This window comes from Tamandua tetradactyla, chromosome 6 (assembly GCF_023851605.1).
Source record: "Tamandua tetradactyla isolate mTamTet1 chromosome 6, mTamTet1.pri, whole genome shotgun sequence".
Classification (NCBI taxonomy): Eukaryota; Metazoa; Chordata; class Mammalia; order Pilosa; family Myrmecophagidae; genus Tamandua; species Tamandua tetradactyla.
This window is the reverse complement of record NC_135332.1, coordinates 75125664-75150809: the sequence shown is the minus strand read 5'-3', so window position 1 is coordinate 75150809 and position 25146 is coordinate 75125664. Positions and strand designations below refer to the sequence as shown.

Here is a 25146-nt window from a genome sequence, read left to right as displayed (position 1 = left end):
TCCTGGGAAAGGTCTCTGGAAGTTGTACCTGGTCTCTCCTGGATGAAGCCTCCCTGCACGCTTTCCCTTTGGGACTGTGCTCTTTCACTGGAGCAAATCACAGCTGTGAGGATGACCACATCCTGAATCCCAAGAGTCCTGATGAATCACCAAATCTGGGGTGGTCTTGGGATTCCCACCAGTTATACTTCAAGGTTAAAATATGTGGATGGTCAGGGGTGAAAGTCTCCCTGGCAGCTTGGGAGATGACTCCCAGGGAAGAGTCTGGCCCTGGCACTGTGGGATCAACAATGCCATCTTGACCGGAAAAGAAGAGTAACAAATAAGGTATCAGTGGCTGAAAGAGTTCAAATACAGTCGAAAGGCTACTCTGGAGGTCACTCTTACACAGTTTCAGTTAGACCTTGCTACCTATCATAACTTGCCAAACCCCAACCTAAACCATTCCTGCCAATCCTAAAGAATACCTAGGGCATTATATAAGATTCTACAAAGGTTCCATGCACTAGGGTAACTTTCCAGAAACCTACAACCTCCAGATGGGTCCCCGGATCAAATAAGTCCTGAAATGCAGAGAAGCCAGTCTCTCCAGAACATCAGATAGTTCCATCCCCCATCCCATATTCTGGACAGCCCTTTCCAACATGAAAAAGTTGGAATGGGCATAACCCAAATAATCTTAAAAAGTGGGAGAAATATCAAAGTGATGGTGGAGTTATACTGAGAAGGTAGGGTTTAATAAATGAGTATGATTGCTGAATCATTATATTGCTGTTCTTTTGGTTTCCAGTATCTTAGAGCAGTGAGAAGTAAAAACCTAAAATGGTTGAATTGTAACCCATACCAAACTCTGAAATCTAGTCTACAACTAATAGTTGCAATGTGCTTCGAAATTTATTGCTTCTTTGTATACATTATTTTTCACAAAAAATAAATTAAAAAAAAAAATTTCTTCTAGCCACCAGTATTTTGGAGCAGCTAGAAGGAAAAATCTGAAATAGTGGAAAGGTCACCCACAACAAATTCTGAAATCTGTTCTATATCTACATATTGAAGTGTACTTTGAAAATCATTGGGTTTTTTTTCTTTTCTTTATATACACATTATATTTAACAATAAAAAAATTATATATATATATATATATATATATATATATAGGTGGTGATAGGTTTATCACCAAACTGTACCCAGCATTTTTTTCTTTATAAAGGTTATCTTCTAAAGGAAAAAATGTAAAGCCACACATGTAAAAAGGAAAGGGAAAGTCAAAGAATAAAAGAAAAGAGGAGAGTGATTTAAAAAGCTGCATAATAAGATAAAACTGAAAGAAGCAGGAAGAGGAAGTGGCCAATGAGGAAAGTAGAAAACTGAGGATGAATGAGCAGGGGTGAGGGCTGGAAGCAAAAAGCAGAAAGGGGCACTCACCTCATGGTCTTTAGGATTCTGATCTGTAAGCATATCTAAAACAGGCTGGACATCAGCTACTTCGTGAGGAAATAATCGCAGAAATATTTTATATCCTCGAACCTACCAAATAAAAAAGATAGTGAATTATTATTATATACTTAGAAAATACAGATGGCAGCAAAATGATGTTTTCCTCTATACATCAAAAATCCCCTTCCATGCCACCCAAAAATCAAAGTGAATTACATCATGTTGGAGTGATATAAATTAAGACTAAAGCAACACTAAGATAAGCTATCTTCACTTTTTAAAAATTCTCTTTCATGAAATAGCTTCTGTCCCAATTTGACTCACAAATTGTATATGTGATAAAAGGCAAACAAATAGGAGAAGAAGATGTAAAACTTTCATTATTGTAGATAACATGATTCTATACTTGGAAAACCCTGAGATGTCTATGACAAAGCTACTTGAGCTAATAAATTTAGCAAAGTGGTAGGAAACAAGATTAATGTACAAAAATCAGAAATGTTTCTATATACAGGTAAAGACCTAACTGAGGAGACAAGGGCAAATTCCATTCAAAATAGTAAGTAAAAGTAACTAGGAATAAGCCTAACCAGGGATGTCAAAGACTTTTACACAGAAAACTACAAAACATTAATAAAAGAAATCAAAGAAGATGATTCTAATAGATGGAATTCCATATAGTAGATAGAAAAGCATTCCATGCTCATGGATAGGAAGGTTGAATGTCTTAATACAATGATAACAAAATACTCTCTCATGGAAGCACAATATTGTAAGTACACTGAACAAAGATGAATATGAGTTTGGCTGAAAGAAGAAGGTTAGGGGCACAAATGACACTAGAAGGAAAGATAGAAGATTAAAAACTTAACTACATAACTTAACAAAATCTAGAGCGGTCAATGATGGTAATAAAATGTACAAATATAAAAATGTTTTTGCATGAGGGAGAACAAATGAACGTCAACAGTGAAGGGTGTTGAAAAAGGGATGGTATACAGAGAAAAAATACAATCAATGCAAGGTAGGGTCTACAGTCAACAGTTTAACATTATAATAAGTTTCCACTGAATATAACATTGGCATTATGCCAAAACTATATGTCAACAAGTGGGTAGAGGGATTATGGAGGATGGGTATGGATTCTTTGTGGAAGAAAAGGAAATGTCTTCATATAGCTTATGATGGTGAAGGCATGGATATTTACTTAGGCTGGATTATATAACATAGGAATAAAACTGTTTAAAAATGCACAGAGAGAAACAAGTGCTAGAGAAAATGTGAAGAAAGAGATGTACCTATTCACTGTCAGTAGGGAAGCTGAGAGGTGCAGCCCCTTGGAGGGCAGTGTGGTGGTTCCACAGGAGGCTAGGGGTGGGGTTGCCACCCTCTTACTAGAAACCTGGAGGAACTGAGAATGACTACATGAATAGACATTTGCACACAGGTGTTTATGGCAGCAGCATCCAGGATTCACAATAAATGGAGGTGGCCTAAGGGTACAACAACTGAGGAATGGAGGGGGGAACTGTGGTGTATACACATAATGGTCTACTGAACTGCTGCAAAAAAGCATGAAGTTGTGAGGCATGCAACTAGGTGAATGGACCTTAAGGACTGTATGTTGAATGAAATGTCAGAAACAAAAAGACCAATATTGCCATGCCTCATTAATATGGACTAACTATAATAAACAAACTTGGAAAACTGAAGTTGTGACCATGGGTTATCAGGGTGGGGCTTATTATAAGGTTCCTAGATAGTAAGCTCTTAAAAACCGTCACATATACTTGGGGATTGTAATTGTTATTTCTAAATTCTGAGATACTGAGCTATTTGTACCGTTCCCTGAAACTTCAGATATTTACGTAACACCTGTGACTCAGAGTTAGAGCACTGAAGCATTACCCCATTGAGCAACTGTTGAGAAAGCTGAAAAAGTGATCAGACTTTGACTAGAGATATGAATGAAGATGATCTGGATAGGACTAAGGTAAATCAAAATAGTGCATAAAGGATGACATGGCTGACATTTTAAAACTTCAACTTCTATACCATACCAAAGAGAGAGACATTTACTTCATGCAAATTTTATATTTTGGGTAGCACATTATCAAATTTAACTTGTATGGTCAGGTTACTTGAACAGCATAATTACATGGAATCTTGGATAAGGCATTGGTTTGAAAGGATGTATGGACCCTAGAAAAGCCATGTTTTAATCTTAATCCCATTTGTAAAGGCAGCCATTTCTTCTAATCCCTATTCAGTATTGTATGTTTGAAACTATAATTAGATCATCCCCCCAGAGATGCGATTTAATCAAGGGTGGTTGTTAAGCTGGGTTAGGTGGAGGTGCATCTCCATCCATTTGGGTGGGTCTTGATTAGTTTACTGGAATCCTACAGAAAAGGAAGCATTTTGGAGAAAGAGAGTTTCAGAGAAGCAGAGTCCACCAGCCAGCGACCTTTGGAGATGAAGAAGGAAAACGCGTCCTGGGGAGCTTCCTGAAACAGGAAGCCAGAAGAAGAAGCTAGCAGATGATGCTGTGTTCGCCATGTGCCCTTCCAGAAGAGAGAGGAACTCTGACCGTGTTCGCCATGTGCCTTTCCAGATGAGAGAGAAACTCTGACTGTGTTCACCATGTGACTTTCCACTTGAGAGCGAAACCCTAAAGTTCATCGGCCTTCTTAAACCAAGGTATTTTTTCCTGGATGCCTTAGATTGGGCATTTCTATAGACTTGTTTTAACTGGGATATTTTCTCGGCCTTAGAACTGTAAACTAGCAACCTATTAAACTCCCCCTTTTTAAAAGCCATTCTGTTTTTGGTATATTGCATTCCAGCAGCTAGCAAACTAGAACACCAGTTTGTTTGCATCTTCCAGGTTAGAAGCTTTTCTGCTACTTAAATGCATGATGTTAAATATCTTGGATGCTGCTACAGCCACAGGACTCTGTGGATCACTAAGATCTGATTCCCTGCATGGAAAAAGAGAGAGAACGATACCCACAATTTGTCTGTGAGAGCCATTTTTGCTGTAAAATAACATTCTGGAGGGGAACATTTGGTCTAAGTATACTAGGAAAGCATTCATCAACTGTAAAGCACAACATAAATGTTACCTTGGTGATGATATAAAGAAATTTAAAAGCCAGATGTATAAGGGCAGATGGAGACGCCTTATCTTGCACTATTTCCAACAACATGTTCAGCATCCATTCTAGGGAAAAAGAAACACAAAAAGATATGCTATAAAATTAAATACTAATATATTAAGATGAAATACCAAAATAAAAAAGGGTTTATTTAGAAATATAACAATGGCTTAATACTAGTAAGCCTATATAATCCATAAATCAGTAGAGCAAAAGAGAAAAAATATGTTCATCTTAACAGCTTCTGAAAAAGCATTAGATTCAAGACAACATTTATTTCCACTTTTAAATTTTAGAGAAAATACTCATTTAAAAAAATGATTCTATCTCAAAGGAGTATCTACTATCATAATGAACAGAAAACCCTATAATGATTCAGCAATGATCTGGCTCTAACCAATATAATAACGCAAGGTTAAAAAGAAGAAAGAAAAAAAAAGAAGATGAAAGAGGACTGCTACTTACAGTTATAAAGGAATAACTGATAAGGAGTTTGCCCTAACACTATCAACAATTAGAAAACTGAGCAAAATACACGGAACTGTTTTCAGACACTGGAAATGCCATCGCAGAAAGAAAGTAACAGACCACGTATGCTCTACGGCTGCCCAGGTGTATGTCTAGAGGCAAGCATGAGGAACTCAGTGCAGGGAAGGGACACATAAGCAGAGCCAAGCAGTCTCTCTAAATTGAGAAGATGGAAGCTTGAAATCAAGAAGGCGAAGGCAGCTGAAACATGCAAGGCAAAGTAGCAAAGAGGAAGCTATGCAGAGAGATGCGCTCCATAAGTCTTCAGAGCGGTTTGGTACAAATCTATGACTGATCTGAATGTGCGTAGAATGAAATTCCACAAGGCCACAAGAAGGTCTACAGCAAATAGCTGTCATCAACAACAGGGCTGACATTCTAACTCCATCAAGCGAGGGTGCAGAGTCCTCATGGAATAACCAACTGCATTGACAATATTAAATGAAAACAGTCTAAACACTCCAATTAATAGGTGAGGATTGAGATGTGACTTCCAACTGACCAAGAAATCTGCATAAGACACTGCAGAGTGCCATTCCCCCGCAGAATCTTTGAACTCACGAAAATCTAGCAGAGCCATCTTCCTCAAAACTGTGGAAAATGGTTAAAGAGTTGTAGTAACTGAGTGAGAGCTGTATCATGAAAACACAGCTTATAAAACATTGCCAAGGAATGGAGGAAGCCCAGTTGATCATCAGCTTATGAAAAGATGAGCAGGATGTACATACAATGTGTGTACATACAATGGAATCTTGTCCAGCCACACAGAAGAAGAAAGTTCTGATACACACCACAGCTTGGATGAACCCTGAGGACATCATGTTAGGTGGAACAGGACAGGCACAGAAGGACGAATGTTGTATGATCTCACAGATATGAAATAACTGGAATGGGCAGGTTCATGGAGTCTGAACCTATATAGCGCAGGTTGCCGGGGGTGGGGGTGGGGGGAAATGGGAACCTGACAGCTAGTCAACACAGAAGTCCTGTTTACGGTGAGGGAGAAGTTCTGATGATAGATGGTGGTGATGGGGTGCAGCATTCTGAGCGTAACGAACACTACCGAATTGCGCGTTTCAGTGTGGCTAAAGGGGAAATCTGGGGGTGTATCATGTTACTAGAATAAAAATTTCAGAGAATTCATGGGACTGTGCAGTGCAGGGGGGGAAGGCCTGGTGCAGACCACGGACTGTGGTTCATAGCATACCTGTGGAAGCACCGACTCATCACTTGTGGCAAGTATACCACATGATGCAGAGTATATACCATAGGGAAGGCTGGCGAGGTGGGAACATGGAAGTTTTATCTGCATTATTTTTCTGTGTACATACAACTTCTCAAATTAAAAAAAGGGCAAGGATTGTCTGAATAGGTTTCTAAAAGCAAGACCCAGCTATATTCCATGTACCCGAAATGCACTTTAAAACTAAAAACATTAAAAGGTGGGGCAGTGTAACAGTGTCTCAGTGGCAGAATTCTCACTTGCCATGCCAGAGACCTGGGTTCAATGCCCGAAGACTGCCCATGCCAAAAAAAAAAAAAAGAAGTAAAAGGTTGGATGTGGGGCAAGAGGGCAGCTTAGGGAGGTACGGAATTTAGTCTGTCCTCTAGGGCAGCTAGTAAATAGCCAGGAACTGTTTGGAACAACTGTTTGGGAGCCTCCCGTAACCAGACACACATCGTACAGCAGTTCAGAACAGGTGGAAGAGCCAAGATCAAAGCACAGTACTGTAAGTCTCCCAAGCTGTGGAGGCTGCTGCCCTTCCCCACCTGGAATAGTGGTCTGTTTTGCACTTACTTCCTTGTGGTAAAAGAAGTAGTCTCTACTAGGAGCAAGGGAAGGTAGCTCAACCAAGCTTCAAATGTGGAATTAATTAACAAAATTGGGACTGCTGAATCCAAGCTCCCAGCACAGATAAACCTACAGTAAGCATGAAAGGAACCTGGAGGTTACCTGCTGGCAGAGAGGGGGTAGGGCTCACAAGGGCAATGGGGGGAAACAGAGGGGTTTGGAGCTGGCCAAGCCCAGAATACCAGAAAAGGCCTGCGTGCCAAGAAATGGGGCACACAGGGCTGAGTACCAACTCCAGCTCTTGACTGGCAAAACCAAGGGGTTGGGGTACAGCTCTGAAAACTACTTTATTACCCCATTTATTTTAGGCAGACTTAAGTCAGGTTTAGAGTTGAGTGGAGATAATTCCCTAAAGGGGGTATCTTCCCCAAGAAAAGGTAGGAAGAGTCCAGCTCAAGTGGTGACTCTCATTCAGAGAATCGAGGCATCGGGGCTAAGCCCTAAGCCCACCTTCCACCTCAACCTGTGTCTCAACCGCGCCCCTAGCAGGGACAGGGTGTGCTGAGAACTAAAGGGTCAACATCACTTTACATCGGTGGGAAACTGTGGGCTGGCAAACGCCACATGGTGGGCAAGATAGGAAAATCAGAGTGTAGAGGGTTCACAGGAAAATCAGACAACCTGCTGGGTCTCACCCTAAGGGAAACTTGATACTGATTACACCCTCCTCCTGAGCCTGGGCCTACCATGTCTGGAAAAATCTGACTGGGGTCGATCATGTCTGGGGAGACCCTCCTCAAAAAAAGGTTCCATTTAGGAACCAGGGCCAAGATGGCAGCTTAGTGATGTGTGGAATTTAGTTTGCCCTCCAGAGCAGCTAGTAAATAGCCAGGAACAGTACAGTACAACTGCTGGGGCTACATCAGCAACCAGACACACAGCATATACCAGTATGGACAAACTGGACCAGCTGAAACCCTGCACAGAACTGTAAGTCCCCCAAGCTGTGGAGGCCGGCGCCCCTCCCCCAGGGGTATGGCAGCCTAATTCCCTGAAGGGAAAGGAAACAGACTTTACTAGCAGCAGGGGCCTAGGTCAACAAAGCTACACTTACAGAATTAACTAACAATTTCTGACTACTGAAAATAGACCACACACACACACAGAGAAATCTGGAATAAGTGTTAAAGGTACCAGGAATTTTTGCCCCAGCAGAGAGGGGGCAGGGATGACAGAAAAAAAAAAAAAAAAAGAGGCTTTCTGAATCGGACAGCACAAAATACTGCAAAAGGGTAGGACCCAGGGTTCCAGGAAGATGGCAGAATAGGATAGATCAAACTCAACGCTGCTCCAAGGAACAGCTAGAGAAAGGACAGGAAGGCAGCTGAGATTCCAGGGTGCAAGTGACCCAGGAGTGTCTTCTACAACCACATACGGAAGCCCTGGTTACAAAAGATGAAGAACTGAGACACAGAACCAGAAACTGTCCAGGTGGTGCAAACTGTCTAAGGCGCCCCTTTCCAAACAGAAGCCCGAGCCCTCAGGAATACACAGACTGGAGACCAGGATTAGGAACAGTCTACTCTGTGTTCCCCATTGCACCCTGCTGCTGTGCTCCAAGGTCTGCCTGAGCTGCACCCCATACCCACGGCCCCTACACAGCACCTCTACAACCCCACAACACACATCCCATGCTCAGAGGCACCAGCATAGCTTTCTCATAGGTGCCTATGCCTGCACTGCAACACCTCACCACACTGTTGCACCCGCCCCACACCCTGCTCCACATCCATTCCATAAATACAAAGCTTTAGACTACTGAAGGAAATCAACTTACAAAGTAAACCAATCAAGATATTTACATGCTGTGAAAAGAACAGAAGATCACCAAGCATATCAAGATGCAGACAGATATAGCCCAGCCTAATGACCAAATTAAAATACCAGAGGAGACACAGATTTTGGAACAACTAACAGAGATGTTCATATAACTCTACTAAATAAAATAAATGAGATGGCTAATGACATAAAGGAGATCAAGACACTAAAATAGCATAAAGAGGAATTTGAAAAAATAAATAGAAAAATAGCAGATATCACAGAGATTAAAGATAATGTCGACCAAATAAAAAATATACTAGAGACATACAACAGGAGATTTAAAGAGGCAGAAGAAAGAATAAGCAAACTAGAGGACAGGACAACTAATTTTGAACACTCAAAACAGCAAAAGGCAAAAAAGATGGAAAAATCTGAATTAGATCTCAGGAAAATGATGGGCAAAACAAAGCACACAAATATAAGAATCATTGGTGTTCCAGAAGGAGAAGGGAAGAGTAAAGGGCTAACAATACGGCAAGCAAACTCACTGCCCTCCCCACCTCTACCTGGGACATGACTCCAAGGGGTATAAACATTCCTGGCAATGTGGGACAGAAGTCCTAGAATGAGCTGGGACTTGGCATCAAGGGATTGAGAAAACCTTTTTGACCAACGGAGGAAGAGAGAAATGAAATTGAAAACAATTGTCAATGGCTAAGAGATTTCAAACAGAGTTGCGAGGTTATCCTGGAGGTTATTCTTACACATTATATGGATATTCCCTTTTTAGTTTATGGCGTATTAGAGTAACTAAGGGAAGTACCTGAAACTGTAAAGCTGTGTTCCAGTAGCCATGTTTCTTGAAGATGATTGTATAATGATATAGCTTTTACAATGTGATTATGTGATTATGAAAACCTTGTGTCTGATGCTCCTTTTATCTAGGGTATAGACAGATGAGTAAAAAATATGGATAAAAATAAACAAATAATAGGGGGACAAAGGCTAAAATAAATTGAATAGATTGAAATGCTAGTGGTCAATGAGAGGGAAGGGTAAGGAATATGGTACATATGAGTTTTTTCTTTTTTCTTTTCTTTCTTTTGCTTGAGAGATGCAAATGTTCAAAAAAAATGATCACAGTGATAAATAGACAACTATGTGATGATATTGTAAGCCACTGATTGGACACCAGGTATAGAATGTTTGTGTGTCAAGAATGTATGTTATTTGTCAAGGTTTACAATAAAAATATCAAAAAAAAAAAAGAATCAAGTACCAGAAATGAACTTAACTAGGGATATAATGGACTTGTACACAGAAAACTACATAACACTGCTGAAAGATATCAAAGAAGACCTAAATAGGTGCAAAGGCATTCCCTGCTTATGGACAGTTGGTTAAATGTAGTTAAGATGTCAATTCTACCCAAATTGATCTACAGGTTTAACACAGTACCAATCAAAATTCCAACAATCTACTTTGAAGACCTGGAAAAGCTAGTTACCAAAGTCATCTGGAAGGGAAAGAGACCCTGAACTGCTAAAAGCATTCTACAAAAGAAGAACGAAGTGGGAGGATTAACACTTCCTGATTTTAAAACGTTTTATAAAGCCACATCATAAATCATAACTCTTGACATATAAAGCCAGAGTGGTCAAAACAGCATGGTACTGGCACAAAGATAGAAGTATTAGTCAATGGAATCGAATCAAGAGTGCAGAAATAAACCACCAAATCTATGGTCATCTGATTTTTGACAAGGCCGCCAAACTCATTGAATTGGAACAAAATAGTCTTTTCAATAAATGGGCATGGGAGAACTGGATATTAATAGCCAAAAGAATGAAAGAGGACCCTTAACCTCACACCCTATACAAAAATTAACTCAAAGTGGATCAAACACCTAAATATAAGAACTGGTGTCATAAAGCTTCTAGAAGAAAGTGTAGGGAAACATCTTCAAGACCTAGTAACAGGAGGTAATTTCCTAAACTTTACACCCAAAGCATAAGCAACAAAAGAAAAACAGATAAGTGGGAACTCCTCAAAATCAAATACTTTTGTACCTCAAAAGACGCAAAAAGGTGAAGAGGCAGCAAACTCAATGGGAGAAAATATTTGGAAATCACATCAGACAAAGGTCTGATATCATGTATACATAAAGAAATCATATAACTCAACAACAAAAAAACAAACAACCCAATTATAAAATGGGCTAAAGATATGAATAGGCATTTTTCTGAAGAGCAAATACAGATGGCTCAAAAGCACATGAAGAGATGCTCATTTTCATTGGCTGTCAGGGAAATGCAGAGCAAGACTACATGAGATACCACCTCACACCTTTAAGAATGGCTGCTATTAAACAAACAGGAAACTACAAATGTTGGAGAGGATGTGGAGAAATTGAGACACTTATCCTCTGCTGGTGGGAATGTACAGCCATTATGGAAGACAGTTTGGCGGTTCCTTAGGAAACACAAAAGGATAGATACTGTGTGACTCCACTTTTAAGACCATGGTAAAGGTAAAATCAGAGGCTTATAATACAGAATATAGGGGATTTAGAGATGCACAGAAGCCACAGATGGGTGAACAGTTAACTTATGAGGTTGAATTCAAATACATGGGAATAGATAGAAGTGAAGGTGGTTCACTAGTGGGTCTATAAGTAATATTACCATATTGAAGCAGAACATGATGGAAAGGGGTTGTATAGATCTATGGGTCCCACTGATTAATACTAGAAATATAAATAAGTTCTTGCATGAACTATCTCAAAGGTATGATTCTTATACTAAGAGTGTTTAAGTTCAGGGCACAAGGAGAAAAACTGCTATTGCATGCTATGGGCTATGTTTAACAGGAAAACATCAGTAGTACTACAGCAACACCAGGGTTAAATAATGAGGGGACGGACAAAAGTTAAAGGGAGGTTTAGACTTCCTATTTGGTGAGGGTATGTTTATTGGTTATCTTTCTCTTGGGAACAATGATATTATTTAAAATTGAGAGTGTTGTTGGACTGTGGACTCTAGACATTATATATGATACCTAATGAATGCAAGTGACTAAAGGATGCACTGACTGAGAAGTAGATTGGCGAATGATGAGATACGTATGATCGAATATTGTGCTGCTACAAAAAGAACACAAGTTGTGAGACATGGAACCTGTGGGAAATGTGGTGAGGCAAAATTAGCCAGAAACAAAAGAGCAAGTATTGTATGGTCTCATTTAGAAAATGCTTATAAGAAAACGGGCCTAGTTTGTAAGATCTTGTAGCAGTCATATTTTGTCTGGAGCAGTAATTATTATTTCTGGATTTCGAGACACTGTTTTATATATGTATAGCCTGGTATTTAGAGATGAAAGTAAAGGCAATCAGGTCAGGTTTAAGGTAATTCAGAACACAGGGGTAAGGAAGACACTGTGTATATTTTAGAACCTCATCTACTCTTTGAGACCAAAGGAAGAAAGGTTTATTTTGTTCAGAACCTAAATTTTCAGTAGCACATAATCTAACCAAACCTGTCTAGATAGCTCATTTAAATAATCAGAACACAAGGAGAATAAAATAAAAATGAGGGACTTGAAGGGTGCATGGGTGGTTCAGTGATAGAATGTCTGCTCTCCATGCAGGAGACCCAGGTTTGATTCCTGGATCATGCATCCAAAAAAAAGAGAGGGCCTTGAAACGTATCCCCCTGCAAAGGATAGGCTAAGCCTACTTATAATTAGGCCTAAGAGTCACCCCCCAGAGACCCTCTTTTGTTGCTCAGATGTGGCCTCTCTCTCTCAAGGCAACACAGCAAGCAAGCTCACTGCCCTCCCCCTCTACATGGGGCATGATTCCCAGGGGTGTAAACCTCCCTGGCAACATGGGAGAGAACTCTCAGATGAGCCTGAACTCGGCATCAAGGGACTGAGAAAACTTTCTCAACCAAAATGAGACAAAATAAAGTGTCAATGACAAAATAAAGTGTTTTGAGAGATTTCAGAGTTCAGAGGTTATTCTTACGCATTATACAGATATGCCCTTTTTACTTTATGGTGTATTAGAGTAGCTAGAGGGAAGTACCTGAAACTGTAGAGCTGTGTTCCAGTAACCATGTTTCTTGAAGATGATTGTTTAATGATAAAGCTTTTGCAGTGTGACTCAGTGATTGTGAAAACCTTGTGTCTGATGATCCTTTTATCTAGGATATGGACAGGTAAGTAAAAAATAAGGATAAAAAATTAAAAATAGGGGGAACAAAGGTTAAAATAAATTGAGTAGATTGAAATACTAGTGGTCAATGAGAGGGAAGGGTAAGGAGTATGGTATGTATGAGTTTTTTTCTTTTTTCTTTCTTTTGCTGGAGAGATGCTAATGTTCAAAAAAATGATCATGGTGATGAAAATCCAACTATGTGATGATATTGAGAGCCACTGACTGCATACCATGTATAGAATGTTTGCATGTCAAGAATGTTTATATGTTTGTTTGTTAAGGTTTGACAATAAAAATATTAAAAAATAATAATAATTAAAAAACAAAAAGGCACCATATAGGCAGGGCAAGAACCAGAAAAAGCAGCGCTGAAAAAATCTGATCAGTTAAACAGAAGCTAAGCTAGAGGTCTAAAATAAGTTGAACTGAATGCCAAAAAACAGACAGAGAACAAAGTCAACCAACAAGAAAACCTTAGGTGAAAGAGTGAGAACAACCTCCAACATAAACCAATCAAGGGAATCAGATGCCTAGACACCAGCAAAAAATAATGAGTCATACCAAGAAAAATGAAGACGTGGCCCAAAGGAACAAACTAACACTTCAAACAAGGCAAGGACATTAAAGATATTCAAACAAATCTTCTGAATCAAATCAACGAATTGAAGGAAAATATGGCAAAAGAGATGACGGATGTAAAGAAGACACTGTGTGACCACACGGAAGAATTCAAAAGCTTGAATTCTTCTGCCTCTTCAAATCTGCTGTTGTAGGCCTCCATTGTGTTTTTCATCTCCTTTCATTCCCATAAGTTCTGCCATTTGTTATTTTTTCTTCATGGAAGAAATGGAAATGTCCCATATAGGCTGTGGTGATGAATACATAGCTACATGATTCCTGGGAACCAATGACTACTTAGGAGGGATCACATAGTGTGTAAACAAAACTGTTTAAAAACAAACAGAGAGACACTAAGCATTGGATGAAAAGTGGAGAGAGAAATGTACCTATTCACTGTTGGCAGGGAAGCAGAAGCAGCCCCTCTGGAGGGCAGGGTTCCACAGAAGGCTAAGTATAGGGTTGCCATATGATCCTCATTAAGCATATACTTGGAGGAACAGAAAGCAGTGTCAAGAACGAACATTTGCACACTGGTGTTCATGGAGGAAGTATTCACAATCTGCAATGAATGGAGGTGGCCTAAGGGTACATCAATTGACAAACAAAAGAGCAAACTGTGATGTCTACATAAAATGGAATACTGAGCAGCTGTAAGAAGAAATGAAGCTATGAGGCATGCAATTAGGACATTAGGTTGAGTGAAATAAGCCAGAAAAGAAAAGACAAATATTGTAAGGCCTCACTAATATGAGCTAACTATAATGTGCAAACTCTGAGAACTGAATTTAAGAATATAGGTTATCAGGCAATAGAATGTGGGCAGAGATTGGGCAATTAACGATTAAGGAGTACAGAATGTCCAAGAAGGCTTACTGTAAAAGTTCCTAGATTGTAAGCTCTTACAGCAGTCACTTCTATTCCTGAATTTTAACTGTTATTTCTAAATTCAGAGATGCTGAGCTCTTTGTGTATAACCTGTTCATTCCTTAGAATTTTGGGTATCTGTGAGATACCTGAGACTCAGAGTCAGAGTTCTACAGCTCTGAAAGTCAGCATTACTCCATATAGCAACTGTTAAAGAAGCTGAAAAAGAAATCAGACTTCAATTAGAGATATGAATGAAACTAATCTGGTTAAGACTAAGGTAAATCAGACTAAAAGGTAAAGGATGATATTAACTGTATTCTAATACTTAAACTTCTGGGTGAGACCAAAGAAAGAGATGTTTATTTGGTACAAAATTTGTATTTTCTGTGGCACATTAGCTAATTTAACCTGTATGTTCAGTTTATTCTAACACCATAATTACACGGAATCTTGAATAAGGAGTGAGAGATCTTGTTGGTTTGTACAGATTAATGTATTAGCCTTATACATCCCAGAGTAATTTGGGAAGAAAATTAAAAAGTACGTGCAAAGTCCTCTTGAAGGACTGGTAAAAGATGTGGAAATTGTTAAACTTCACTACCTGAGGAATTACTGATATTCTCACAAGCATCAGGGACTATCAGTTTAATAAGCCAAGCCCTTGATTTTAGGGTTTTCCCTTCTGAAACTTATTCCTGCAAAGGAGCAGCTAAGCCTACTTACAATAAGACCTAAGAGTCACCTCAAGAGAACTTCTTTTGTTGCTCAGATGTGGCCTCTCTCTCTAAGCCAACTCAGCAAATTAACTCACTACCCTTTCCCATATGTGGGGTGTACATCCCAGGGGTGTAAATCTCCCTGGCAACATGGGATATGGCATCCAGGGATGAGCCTGGCCCCAGCATCATGGGAGTGATAAGGCCTTCTTGATCAAAAGGGGGAAAAGAAATGAAACAAAATAAAGCTTCAGTGGCTAAGAGATTTCAAATAGAGTTCGATGGTCATTCTGGAGGTTATTCTTATGTGTTATATAGATATTCCTTTTTAGTTTCCAGTATATTAGAATGGCTAGAAGGAATTACCTGAAACCACTGAAGGGTAATCAAGTAGTATTTGATTCTTGATGATGAGTGTATAACTATATGGCTTTTATATTGTGACCATGTGATTGGGAAAACCTTATAACTGACACTCCCTTTATCCAGTGTATGGGCAGAGGAGTAAGAAAATAAAGACAAAAAACTAAATAAATAATAGGGGGGATAAGGGGTAGGAGATATTTTGGATAGTCCTTTTAATTCTTTTATTTTTTATTTTTTGGAAAAATAAAGATGTCTAAAATTGATTGTGGTGATGAATGCATAACTATATGATGACACTCTGTGCCATCAAATATATACTTTGGATAATTATATGTGAATACATCTCAATAAAATTGCATTTAAAAAAAGCAAAAAATAAATAGGAGGTCAATAGCATGAACTTCGGGTACTAAGAGCTTCCAGTTGCAGTCCTCAGACAAGGGCAGAAAAAAATAAAAAGAAAAGAAAAAGGAAGGGAAAAAGATGTATCATGCAATGCAATGACTAATCATAAGGAAGCTGGAGTGGCCATATTAAAATGAGACAAAGTAGACTTCAGAACAAGGAAAATTGCCAGAGATAAGGAGGACATTGGATAATGATAAATGAGTCAATCAGAAAAATTTAACAGTCCTATGTGTGTATACACAAAATTACAGAGCTCCAAATTAGTAAGTGATAGAACAAATGGACAGAAAATCAGTAAGGACATAAGGGCCTAAATAACACTATCAACCACCTTATTTATGTGACATTGATAGAACACTGTACTCAAAAACAACAGAACAGACATTCATTTCAAGTGCATATGAAACATTCAACACAATAGACCATATGCCAGGCCACAATTTGCATCTAGGAAATGCAGATGAGATACCACTACACACCACTAAAGTGGCTAAGATCAGAGAGACTGGCAATACAAGTGATAGAATGGATGTGGGGCAAGTGAAATTCTCCTGCATAGTTGGTGGCAAGGTAATACAGCATACCTTTATGGAAAATATAGCAGCCCATCAACTCCAGTATTCCACTCCTAGGGAAACATACACCCACTCAAACACTTGTACACAAATGCTCACAACAGCATGACTCATAAGAGCCAAAACAGGAAACAACACAAAGGCCCATCAACAGACAAAAGGATAAACCAATTGTGGTCTTATCAACACAAAGGGAGGGGGAACAAACTACTAAAACTTGCAACAACAAGGGTGATTCTCAGCAATACTATATAATGAAAGAAGTCAGAAACTAAGAGGACATATTGAGGTAGTTCATAAGTTTAACCTCAGCATTATTACTGTATAACTCTATGAATTTATTATGCATATTACTTTGTGCATTTGTGTGTATCATCTTCTGAATTTATGTATGAAATTATATACTCCTTAAGTATGTAGAAAGCAGGAAGCAAAACAAAACATCTGCGGCATCTGCTTGTCCTTGGTCACGTCCTCAGACCCTGCCCCGGGTCACGCCCGCAGACCCTGCCCCTGGTCACTTCCCCAGACCCTGCCCCTGGTCACTTCTCCAGACCCTGCCCCTGGTCACATCCTCAGACCCTGCCCCCGTCACACCGTTAGACCCTGCCCCTGGTCAATTCCCCAGACCCTGCCCCCGGTCACACCCGCAGACCCTGCCCCCAATCAAGTCCTCACACCCTGCCCCCGTCACACCGGTAGACCCTGCCCCTGGTCAATTCCCCAGACCCTGCCCCCGGTCACGCCCACAGACCCTGCCCCCTGGTCACTTCCCCAGACCCTGTCCCCTGGTCACTTCCCCAGACCCTGCCCCTGGTCACTTCCCCAGACCCTGCCCCTGGTCACTTCCCCAGACCCTGTCCCCTGGTCACTTCCCCAGACCCTGTCCCCTGGTCACTTCCCCAGACCCTGTCCCCGGTCACATCCTCAGACCCTGCCCCCAGTCACGCCCGCAGACCCTGCCCCTGGTCACTTCCCCAGACCCTGTCCCTGGTCACTTCCCCAGACCCTGTCCCCTGGTCACTTCCCCAGACCCTGCCCCCGGTCACGCCCACAGACCCTGCCCCCTGGTCACTTCCCCAGACCCTGCCCCCGATCACGCCCACAGACCCTGCCCCCTGGTCACTTCCCCAGACCCTGTCCCCTGGTCACTTCTCCAGACCCTGCCCCTGGTCACATCCTCAGACCCTGCCCCTGGTCACGCCCACAGACCCTGCCCCCGGTCACGCCCGCAGACCCTGCCCCTGGTCACTTCCCCAGACCCTGTCCCCTGGTCACTTCCCCAGACCCTGCCCCCTGGTCACTTCCCCAGACCCTGTCCCCTGGTCACTTCCCCAGACCCTGCCCCCGGTCACGCCCACAGACCCTGCCCCCTGGTCACTTCCCCAGACCCTGTCCCCTGGTCACTTCTCCAGACCCCTGCCCCTGGTCACATCCTCAGACCCTGCCCCTGGTCACGCCCACAGACCCTGCCCCTGGTCACTTCCCCAGACCCTGCCCCTGGTCACGCCCACAGACCCTGCCCCCCGTCACACCCGCAGACCCTGCCCCCCGTCACACCCGCAGACCCTGCCCCCTGGTCACTTCTCCAGACCCTGCCCCTGGTCACTTCTCCAGACCTTGCCCCTGGTCACACCTGCAGACCCTGCCCCTGGTCACACTCTCAGACCTGCCCCCGGTCACGCCCACAGACTCTGCCTCCAGTCACATCTGAGGAAGAGGAGTCCTCTGTGCATGTCCCATCTCAGAAAAAAGAAATTCCATACCTTTCCAGTGCCTACCACCAGTTCCCATAGTAACTCCTGCCTTGCTTACTAGCCTATATAATCTGGAAATAAAGAATATTCGGGGCTCAGACTTTGGACGGGAGTCCTCTGAGACTGCCGGCAATAAGTTTTGTCCACTTCTCAGAGGCTCTGGTGCTTTCTTGGGTGTCGTTCAGAGTTTACCACTGCTACAATATGAGCATTTCTAGAAAAGGAAACATTAATCTGTAGTAACAGAAAGCATAACAGTGGCTGCCCAGGGCCGTGGAGAAGGAGCCCCACTCTAAAGGATACAGGATCACTTCTGGAGTGATGGAAATGTTTCATTTCCTGATTGAGGTGATGGTACAGACATGTGACAAAACTCAAATTGCACACTTAAAACGGGTACATTTTATTCCATGTAAATTATATCTCAATAAGGTTGACAAAAAAAAATTTTAAAGGAAGAATGAAAATATATAACCATGGACATAGAGATCAAGTTAGTCTTATGTACAACCATTCCTCTAATCAGGAAACCTAAAAGAAACTGAAAGTATACTAAAATAAATATTTCATTATACAATTAACTTTGACAACATTATGCTACAGCCGTCACTAAGGTCTACATATTACATTTCCACCCACCCCACCCTCGTTGTGTTGACAAGACCACAACTGGTTTATTCTTTTGTCTGTTGACAGGCCGTTGTGCTGTTTCCTATTTTGGGCTCTTATGAGTCACGCTGTTATGGACATTTGTGTACAAACCTTTGAGTGGGCATGTGTTTCCCTAGGAGTGGAATACTGGAATTGATGGACTGCCATGTTTCCATAAAGGTTATGCTATAACCTTTACAGTCAAAACCAGAGTCAAAAAGCAGATTGGTAGCTACTGGGAGGTGGGGGAAGAGGTGGGGTGACTGCAAATGGTATGCAGTTCTTTTGGGGATGATGAAAATGTTTTAAAAATTAGATTATGGTGATGGTTCTACAACTCTGCGAATATATAAAAAATATAGAATTGTACCCTTAAAGGGGTGAATTTTACATATGTGAGTTATATCCCAAAAAAGCTGTTATTAGAATACGTATTTTTTTTCTATTACAGCATTGCCTTTTATAAAGTAAATATACAAGACACATCTTTGCTGCATCACAGAAATAACTAATTAGAAAACATAACACAGGGCGGGCTACGGTGGCTCAGCAGGCAAGAATGCTTGCCTGCCATGCAAGAGGAATGCTTGCCTGCCGGGTTCGATTCCCAGTGCCTGCCCATGTAAAAAGAAAAAAACATAACACTGCTTTCCAAGAGCAATAAAAGAAAAAACATATCCAGAAACAAACCTATAAAAGATGTTTCCAAGAGCCACATAAAGAAAACTACCAAATTTTATAGAGAAACATAAAAATTTTGAATAATTAGAGACATAATACCATAATCTTAGATAGGAAACTTCAATCTTGTCAAGACTTCAAATGTCCCAAAGGGAGTTGTTGGGGGCTAGGGGAAGGAAGGTAAGATAATTCTGAAGTTCATTTGTATTAAGGAGTTGGAAAATGGAGATTATAAAGTAACTGACATAAAACACAATGAAACTTATGAAAGAGAAGACAGATTAATTAGAGAGAAAAGAAGTCTCAAAACCAGCACCAGTACCTGTTAGTATTTAATATAGATTTAAATGTTTCCAATGGATGGGCTGCTGAACCATTCATCAAATGAGGTTCATGTAACTGATTAGCTTCCTAGGAAAATAAAGTTTGTGAACAAACACACAACCAAAAGCCAAACACAAAGGGGAAGACTGATAGCTTTGACAACATAAATATTTCTAAAAACACACCATGCACAATATTAATCAGACATGAAATATATGCAACATCTGACAAAGGGATTTGTCCTTTATTGTTCCTTTTCCTACAAAGGACCTATATAATGAACTCCTAGAAATCACACAAAATAAGGCAAAAATATCAAGAGTGAATGAATATGAGTGAAAAATTTGCATAAAGGAGAAACACTATACGAATTTAACAACACATTTTTTTAAATACTGTCCTCACTAGGAAACTACAAAATGCGAACTGCAGTCATGTAATGCTTTCCTCCCCACTTCCTGCATCCCTCAACAGGCATCCCTATGTTTGTATTAGTGATAATTTCAAAAACTCAAATCCAGTCTGATAAGGATGTAAATAAAATAGTGTTCTTATATACTGTTGGTGGGAATATAAGTTAATGAATGTAAAGTATCAAAGGCATTTCTACTTTTAGGAACTTACAATAATAAAATTAACTAGAAAATTTCACAAAGATGTGTGTTGAGGGTGTTGGCTGCCTTATTTACAGAAATAAAAAACATATCTGCCCCCTGAGAACCTGCTCGATATAAAAGTCTAGCTGCACAAAAGTGAAAACCCTTTACAGAGGAAGAATGAGAAGAGAGTCAGGTTTTAATAGGCTTCTGGGAAAAGGCAGACAGGGAGGATGCAGCTCCAGGTCAGACAGGCAAACCTACAGCCAGATTCAGTGCCCTGAGCCCAGGCCGCGTCCGGGCGCCGGGCTCAGGGAGGACAGGTCGTGTCCGGGCACTGGGCTCAGGGAGGACAGGTCGCATCCGGGCGCCGGGCTCAGGGAGGACAGGCCGTGTCAGGGCGCCGGGCTCAGGGAGGACAGGCTGAGTCCAGGCCCCAGGCTCAGGGAGGACAGGCTGCATGTGGGCCCCAGGCTCAGAGAGGACAGGCCGCGTCCGGGCTCCAGGCTCAGAGAGGACAGGTCGTGTCCGGGCACTGGGCTCAGGGAGGACAGGTCGCGTCCGGGCGCCGGGTTCAGGGAGGACAGGTCGTGTCCGGGCACTGGGCTCAGGGAGGACAGGTCACGTCCGGGCGCTGGGCTCAGGGAGGACAGGCCGCATGCAGGCCCCAGGCTCAGAGAGAACAGGCCGCGTCCGGGCGCCGGGCTCAGGGAGGACAGGTCGTGTCCGGGCACTGGGCTCAGGGAGGACAGGCCACATGCGGGCCCCAGGCTCAGAAAGGACAGGCCGTGTCGGGGCGCCGGGCTCAGGGAGGACAGGTCGCGTCCGGGCGCTGGGCTCAGGGAGGACAGGCCGCGTCCAGGCGCCGGGCTCAGAGAGGACAGGCCATGTCCGGGCACTGGGCTCAGGGAGGACAGGTCGCGTCCGGGCGCCGGGCTCAGGGAGGACAGGCCGCATGCGGGTCCCAGGCTCAGAGAGGACAGGCTGTGTCGGGGCGCCGGGCTCAGGGAGGACAGGCCGCGTCGGGGCGCAGGGTAGCCACGGCCCTGGGCTGATGGGATTCAAAGAGGGAGGGGTCTGTCCCCAGCAGTGCCAAAGGAGCCTCAGAAACACAAGAAGCAGCATTTTTCCCAGGGCAAATTCCAAACCAAATATCTAGGGTAAGTGAAGGCTTCTTCTGGAGTGGATGTGAGCATGCCACACAAAGGCCTTCTTCTTTTCAGCACCTCCAACAATCCATTCCCTGACAAACCCCTACCACCCCAGTCAGGCTAAGAAGATCTAGCCCATCAATGCACTACACTGCCCCCCAAAAAGCGGCCCATCAGAATTCCCATTCAGGAAGAATTCAGGGGGAAATCCTTCTAAAATTTATTTTAGAAAAAATAAATGAGGGAACCCATTTTGTCTCAAATACAGACAAGCACAGGCCGCCAGGCAGATGGAGAGAACCAACATGGGAAAGAAAAAAGACCTCACTGCAGAGAAAAACTGGTCCCAGAGGAAAGAGCAAGATCTCAGAGGACAGAGCAGCTAACAACTGTCCTGAGAGTCCCAGAGAGCTATCTTAACCCACAGCATAAAAACAGGACACAGAAGAGGTGGGTAAGAAGAGGGCTGGTGCAAGGTCACGCAGCTCCTTCCACGTCCTGGCAGAAAACCAAAGGGTTACTCTCTAGAGCTACGGCGGCCAACACCCCAACACTAACTACATATGTGTGGTTTTTTATTATTTAAATCAAATAAAATTAAAATTTCAGTTCTGCGATCACACAAAACATTTCCATCATCACCCAAAGACGCACTGGACTCTGGAGAGGACAAGCCCCAGAGACAGCTCATCTCGGAAGCCGGGTGCAGATAAAAACAGCAGGGTAGAGCCTCACTCATCAGAGTCAAAAGGGCCCCAGCCCTATCCCCTCAGCCACAGGACCAGGTAGCCTGACTCATGTTACCCAGTGGGAAAACCTGAACCCCAAGTACTATTACTTTAATAAATTAAATTAAAAGAAAAACATTAAACCAAGAACAAGAACTCTCAGAAACTAAAAATTATCACCAAAATAAATTCAAGAATATCTCCTATGTGTAAAACAAAGAGATCAGAAAGCAAAACTATGAAAGAGAAATTAAGGGCTCCAAGGATCACTCCTGGAAATTCAACCTCCAATTCATAAAACATCACAGAAAAAGAAAGTTCATAGGAGCAGAAACACTATAAAAGAAACAACAAACGTGAACTCCCCAGCACAGAAGGATGCAAATCTCTAACTAAAGCCCAGTAAAAAAATAAAAATAAAGAAAGAAAACAAGAAAAAAGGCCAAGAACAAGTCACATCCTTGTGAAATATCAGGTCCTAGAAATTTCACTAGGACAAAAAGAAGATACTGATGGGAAGACAGTGCAGCCAAGCCTCCTGCACCCAGGCAAACCACCAGGTCAAACGTGAGAAGGATTTATTCTGCTGAAGACAGGAGAGAGACACCTTATCTTCCACAAAACCTTAGTTACTCGAAGACGAAAACTCAGCAGTCCAGAACTGGCCCACATTTCAAACAGCAAGGGAGTGCATGCCAGCTGTGACCACTGACCCACGGTGCTTCACACACGGCAACTTCTCTGGGGTCCCAATGTCCCGAGAGGCCACAGTGCTGACCACCCTCTTTCACAGGTGCAGAGACACAGGCGCAGAGCAGATCAGTGATCAAGTGGCAGCGGTGGATCCCACCTGAGCATTCTGGGCCCAAGTCCACCTGCCTCTCCCCCACACCATGCTGCCTCTAAGCATACTCTGTCACCTTATTACTTTTTTTAAATTTATTTATTAATTAAAAAAATAAAGAAACAAAATAAAACAACATACATAACCTTATTACTTTTGTAGGCAGGAAAAGAAAAAAATCTCATCAGTATGAAATAGTTCAAACATAAAGAAAACAATAAAAAACAAAACGAAAAGCTCACTCCTCTCATACTATATTAAAAAGCAAAATCGGCCTGTCCTCGTCTGTAAAGTGGGGATGGCTACAGAGACTCCCTCCATCTGGGGCTGATGGAAGGATTAAAGCAGATGCATGTACTTGGTCCTGGGTGACTGTTACCAGGGGGACAACTATGTCTGGCTCTAACCAGAATTAATTACACATATTAGGAGCAAAAGATATGCTCTCTAAGTAGCAGCAAATAAAAAAGCAAATCAAAGAAATCTGCTCACAGCCTAGTGCAACCTCTGGAACTCATGCCACTATCACAGATCCACTGAAGGCGACCAGCTGTGCCCCGCTAACAAACGACGCCAGTGTTTCTTGGCTGTTTATCCTGACACCTTCTGGGGGCAGAAAACATACACATGTCCTAGCTCACACACACCAAGGCCCTCATGATCACCTTTACCTGGATAACCTAAACCAAAATCCTTAGCCACCACTCTTACCAAGGTGTGGGTCCAACAGGTGAGGCTGCTCCTGGTACTTGTCCATTATCACTGGAAAGAAAAATAATTCAAGTGGGAATTAATTAACACCATTAGCATATCCAACATGAAGTCAAGGCTGCACGTGAACTTTGGAAATCCTTCCGTTCTTTTCAAATGCCAACCTCCACCGGGCAGCTCCTCCTCTTCTCCCGCCCCAGGTGGGTCCCCAAACACTGCTCGCTTCCTTGCTCACAGATGCAATACGGCCCCACATGGGTTCCCACCACCCTCCTTCCTCCTTGGGCACTGCATACTGGCCCGCCTCTCTCCAGCCCACCCCTCATTTAGACCCTGTTCTTCCCCTCTTCTGAATCCTCCTTCCTAACAGGCCTGATCCTTGTTTGTTCCTTCACTCCCTTTCCACTAGCTCCCACTCCTGTCAAGAGCCGTGCTCAATTCTCCCCTTCATTAAACGCACACCTTCCACTAGGTAGTGCTCCCTTCTGCCACACCCAGGAGATCCGTGTGCTCTCCCACACCCGTTCTTCACACTCATGACCTCCTTAACCCCAGGCCACCTGGGGTCCACTCCTACCAGCACACTAGAACTGCCCTCATCAAATCCAATGACCCTGCCACCTGTGGCCATTCTCACCTGCCACACACCTCTTCACCTGAAGGTGATGACTGCATCCTAGGAACGGGAGAACATGCTTTAACTGGTCCCCAGATAGTCAACTCACCCTCAGAACAAGTCTATAAATGAGGTATCATTACCCTTAGTCTATAGCCAAAGAAACTGAGACTCAGAGAAGGGGCAGAGTCAGGAAAACTCAGGGAGATGGGGCCCCAAGGTCTGTGCTCCTGCCACTTCCCTGCCATGCTGTCCCTCCCCTCAAAGTGAGCATGCTGTCATTCCAAGCAGGAAAACAGTTATATGGAAATTTCCTTAGCTAAAAGGGCCCACAAAGATGATTTTATTCAATTACAAAAATGTTATGCAACTACCCAAGCACGGATCTTAAGGAATAATTTGCTAAGTATTCACTATAGACAGCTTGAAAGGGCTGTCTAAACTAGGAAAATTTAAACTAATCAAGTAATATTTTGTGTTATCGATTATCCTCAGGGCCAAGAGAAACAAAGGCTTGACTCAGCACTGTGAGCAGTCCTGCCTATCTTGTTTGGGTTTGGGTTTTTTTTGGGGGGGGGGGGA

At 42.4% G+C, this 25146-nt stretch overlaps 1 protein-coding gene across 3 annotated transcripts in view; it reads right to left on the bottom strand.

Annotated features, from left to right (window-relative positions):
• Positions 1 to 25146, bottom strand: part of TBCD (tubulin folding cofactor D) — a 251762-nt gene that overhangs the window by 223271 nt on the left and 3345 nt on the right. For all 3 annotated transcript variants that reach the window (XM_077166310.1, XM_077166311.1, XM_077166312.1), the window contains exons 3-5: positions 23949 to 23999; positions 4563 to 4660; positions 1426 to 1527 (exon numbers count right to left, since the gene is read on the bottom strand). In XM_077166310.1, coding sequence (XP_077022425.1) covers positions 1426 to 1527; positions 4563 to 4660; positions 23949 to 23999 — 251 coding nt within the window. The remainder of the gene's footprint in view (positions 1 to 1425; positions 1528 to 4562; positions 4661 to 23948; positions 24000 to 25146) is intronic.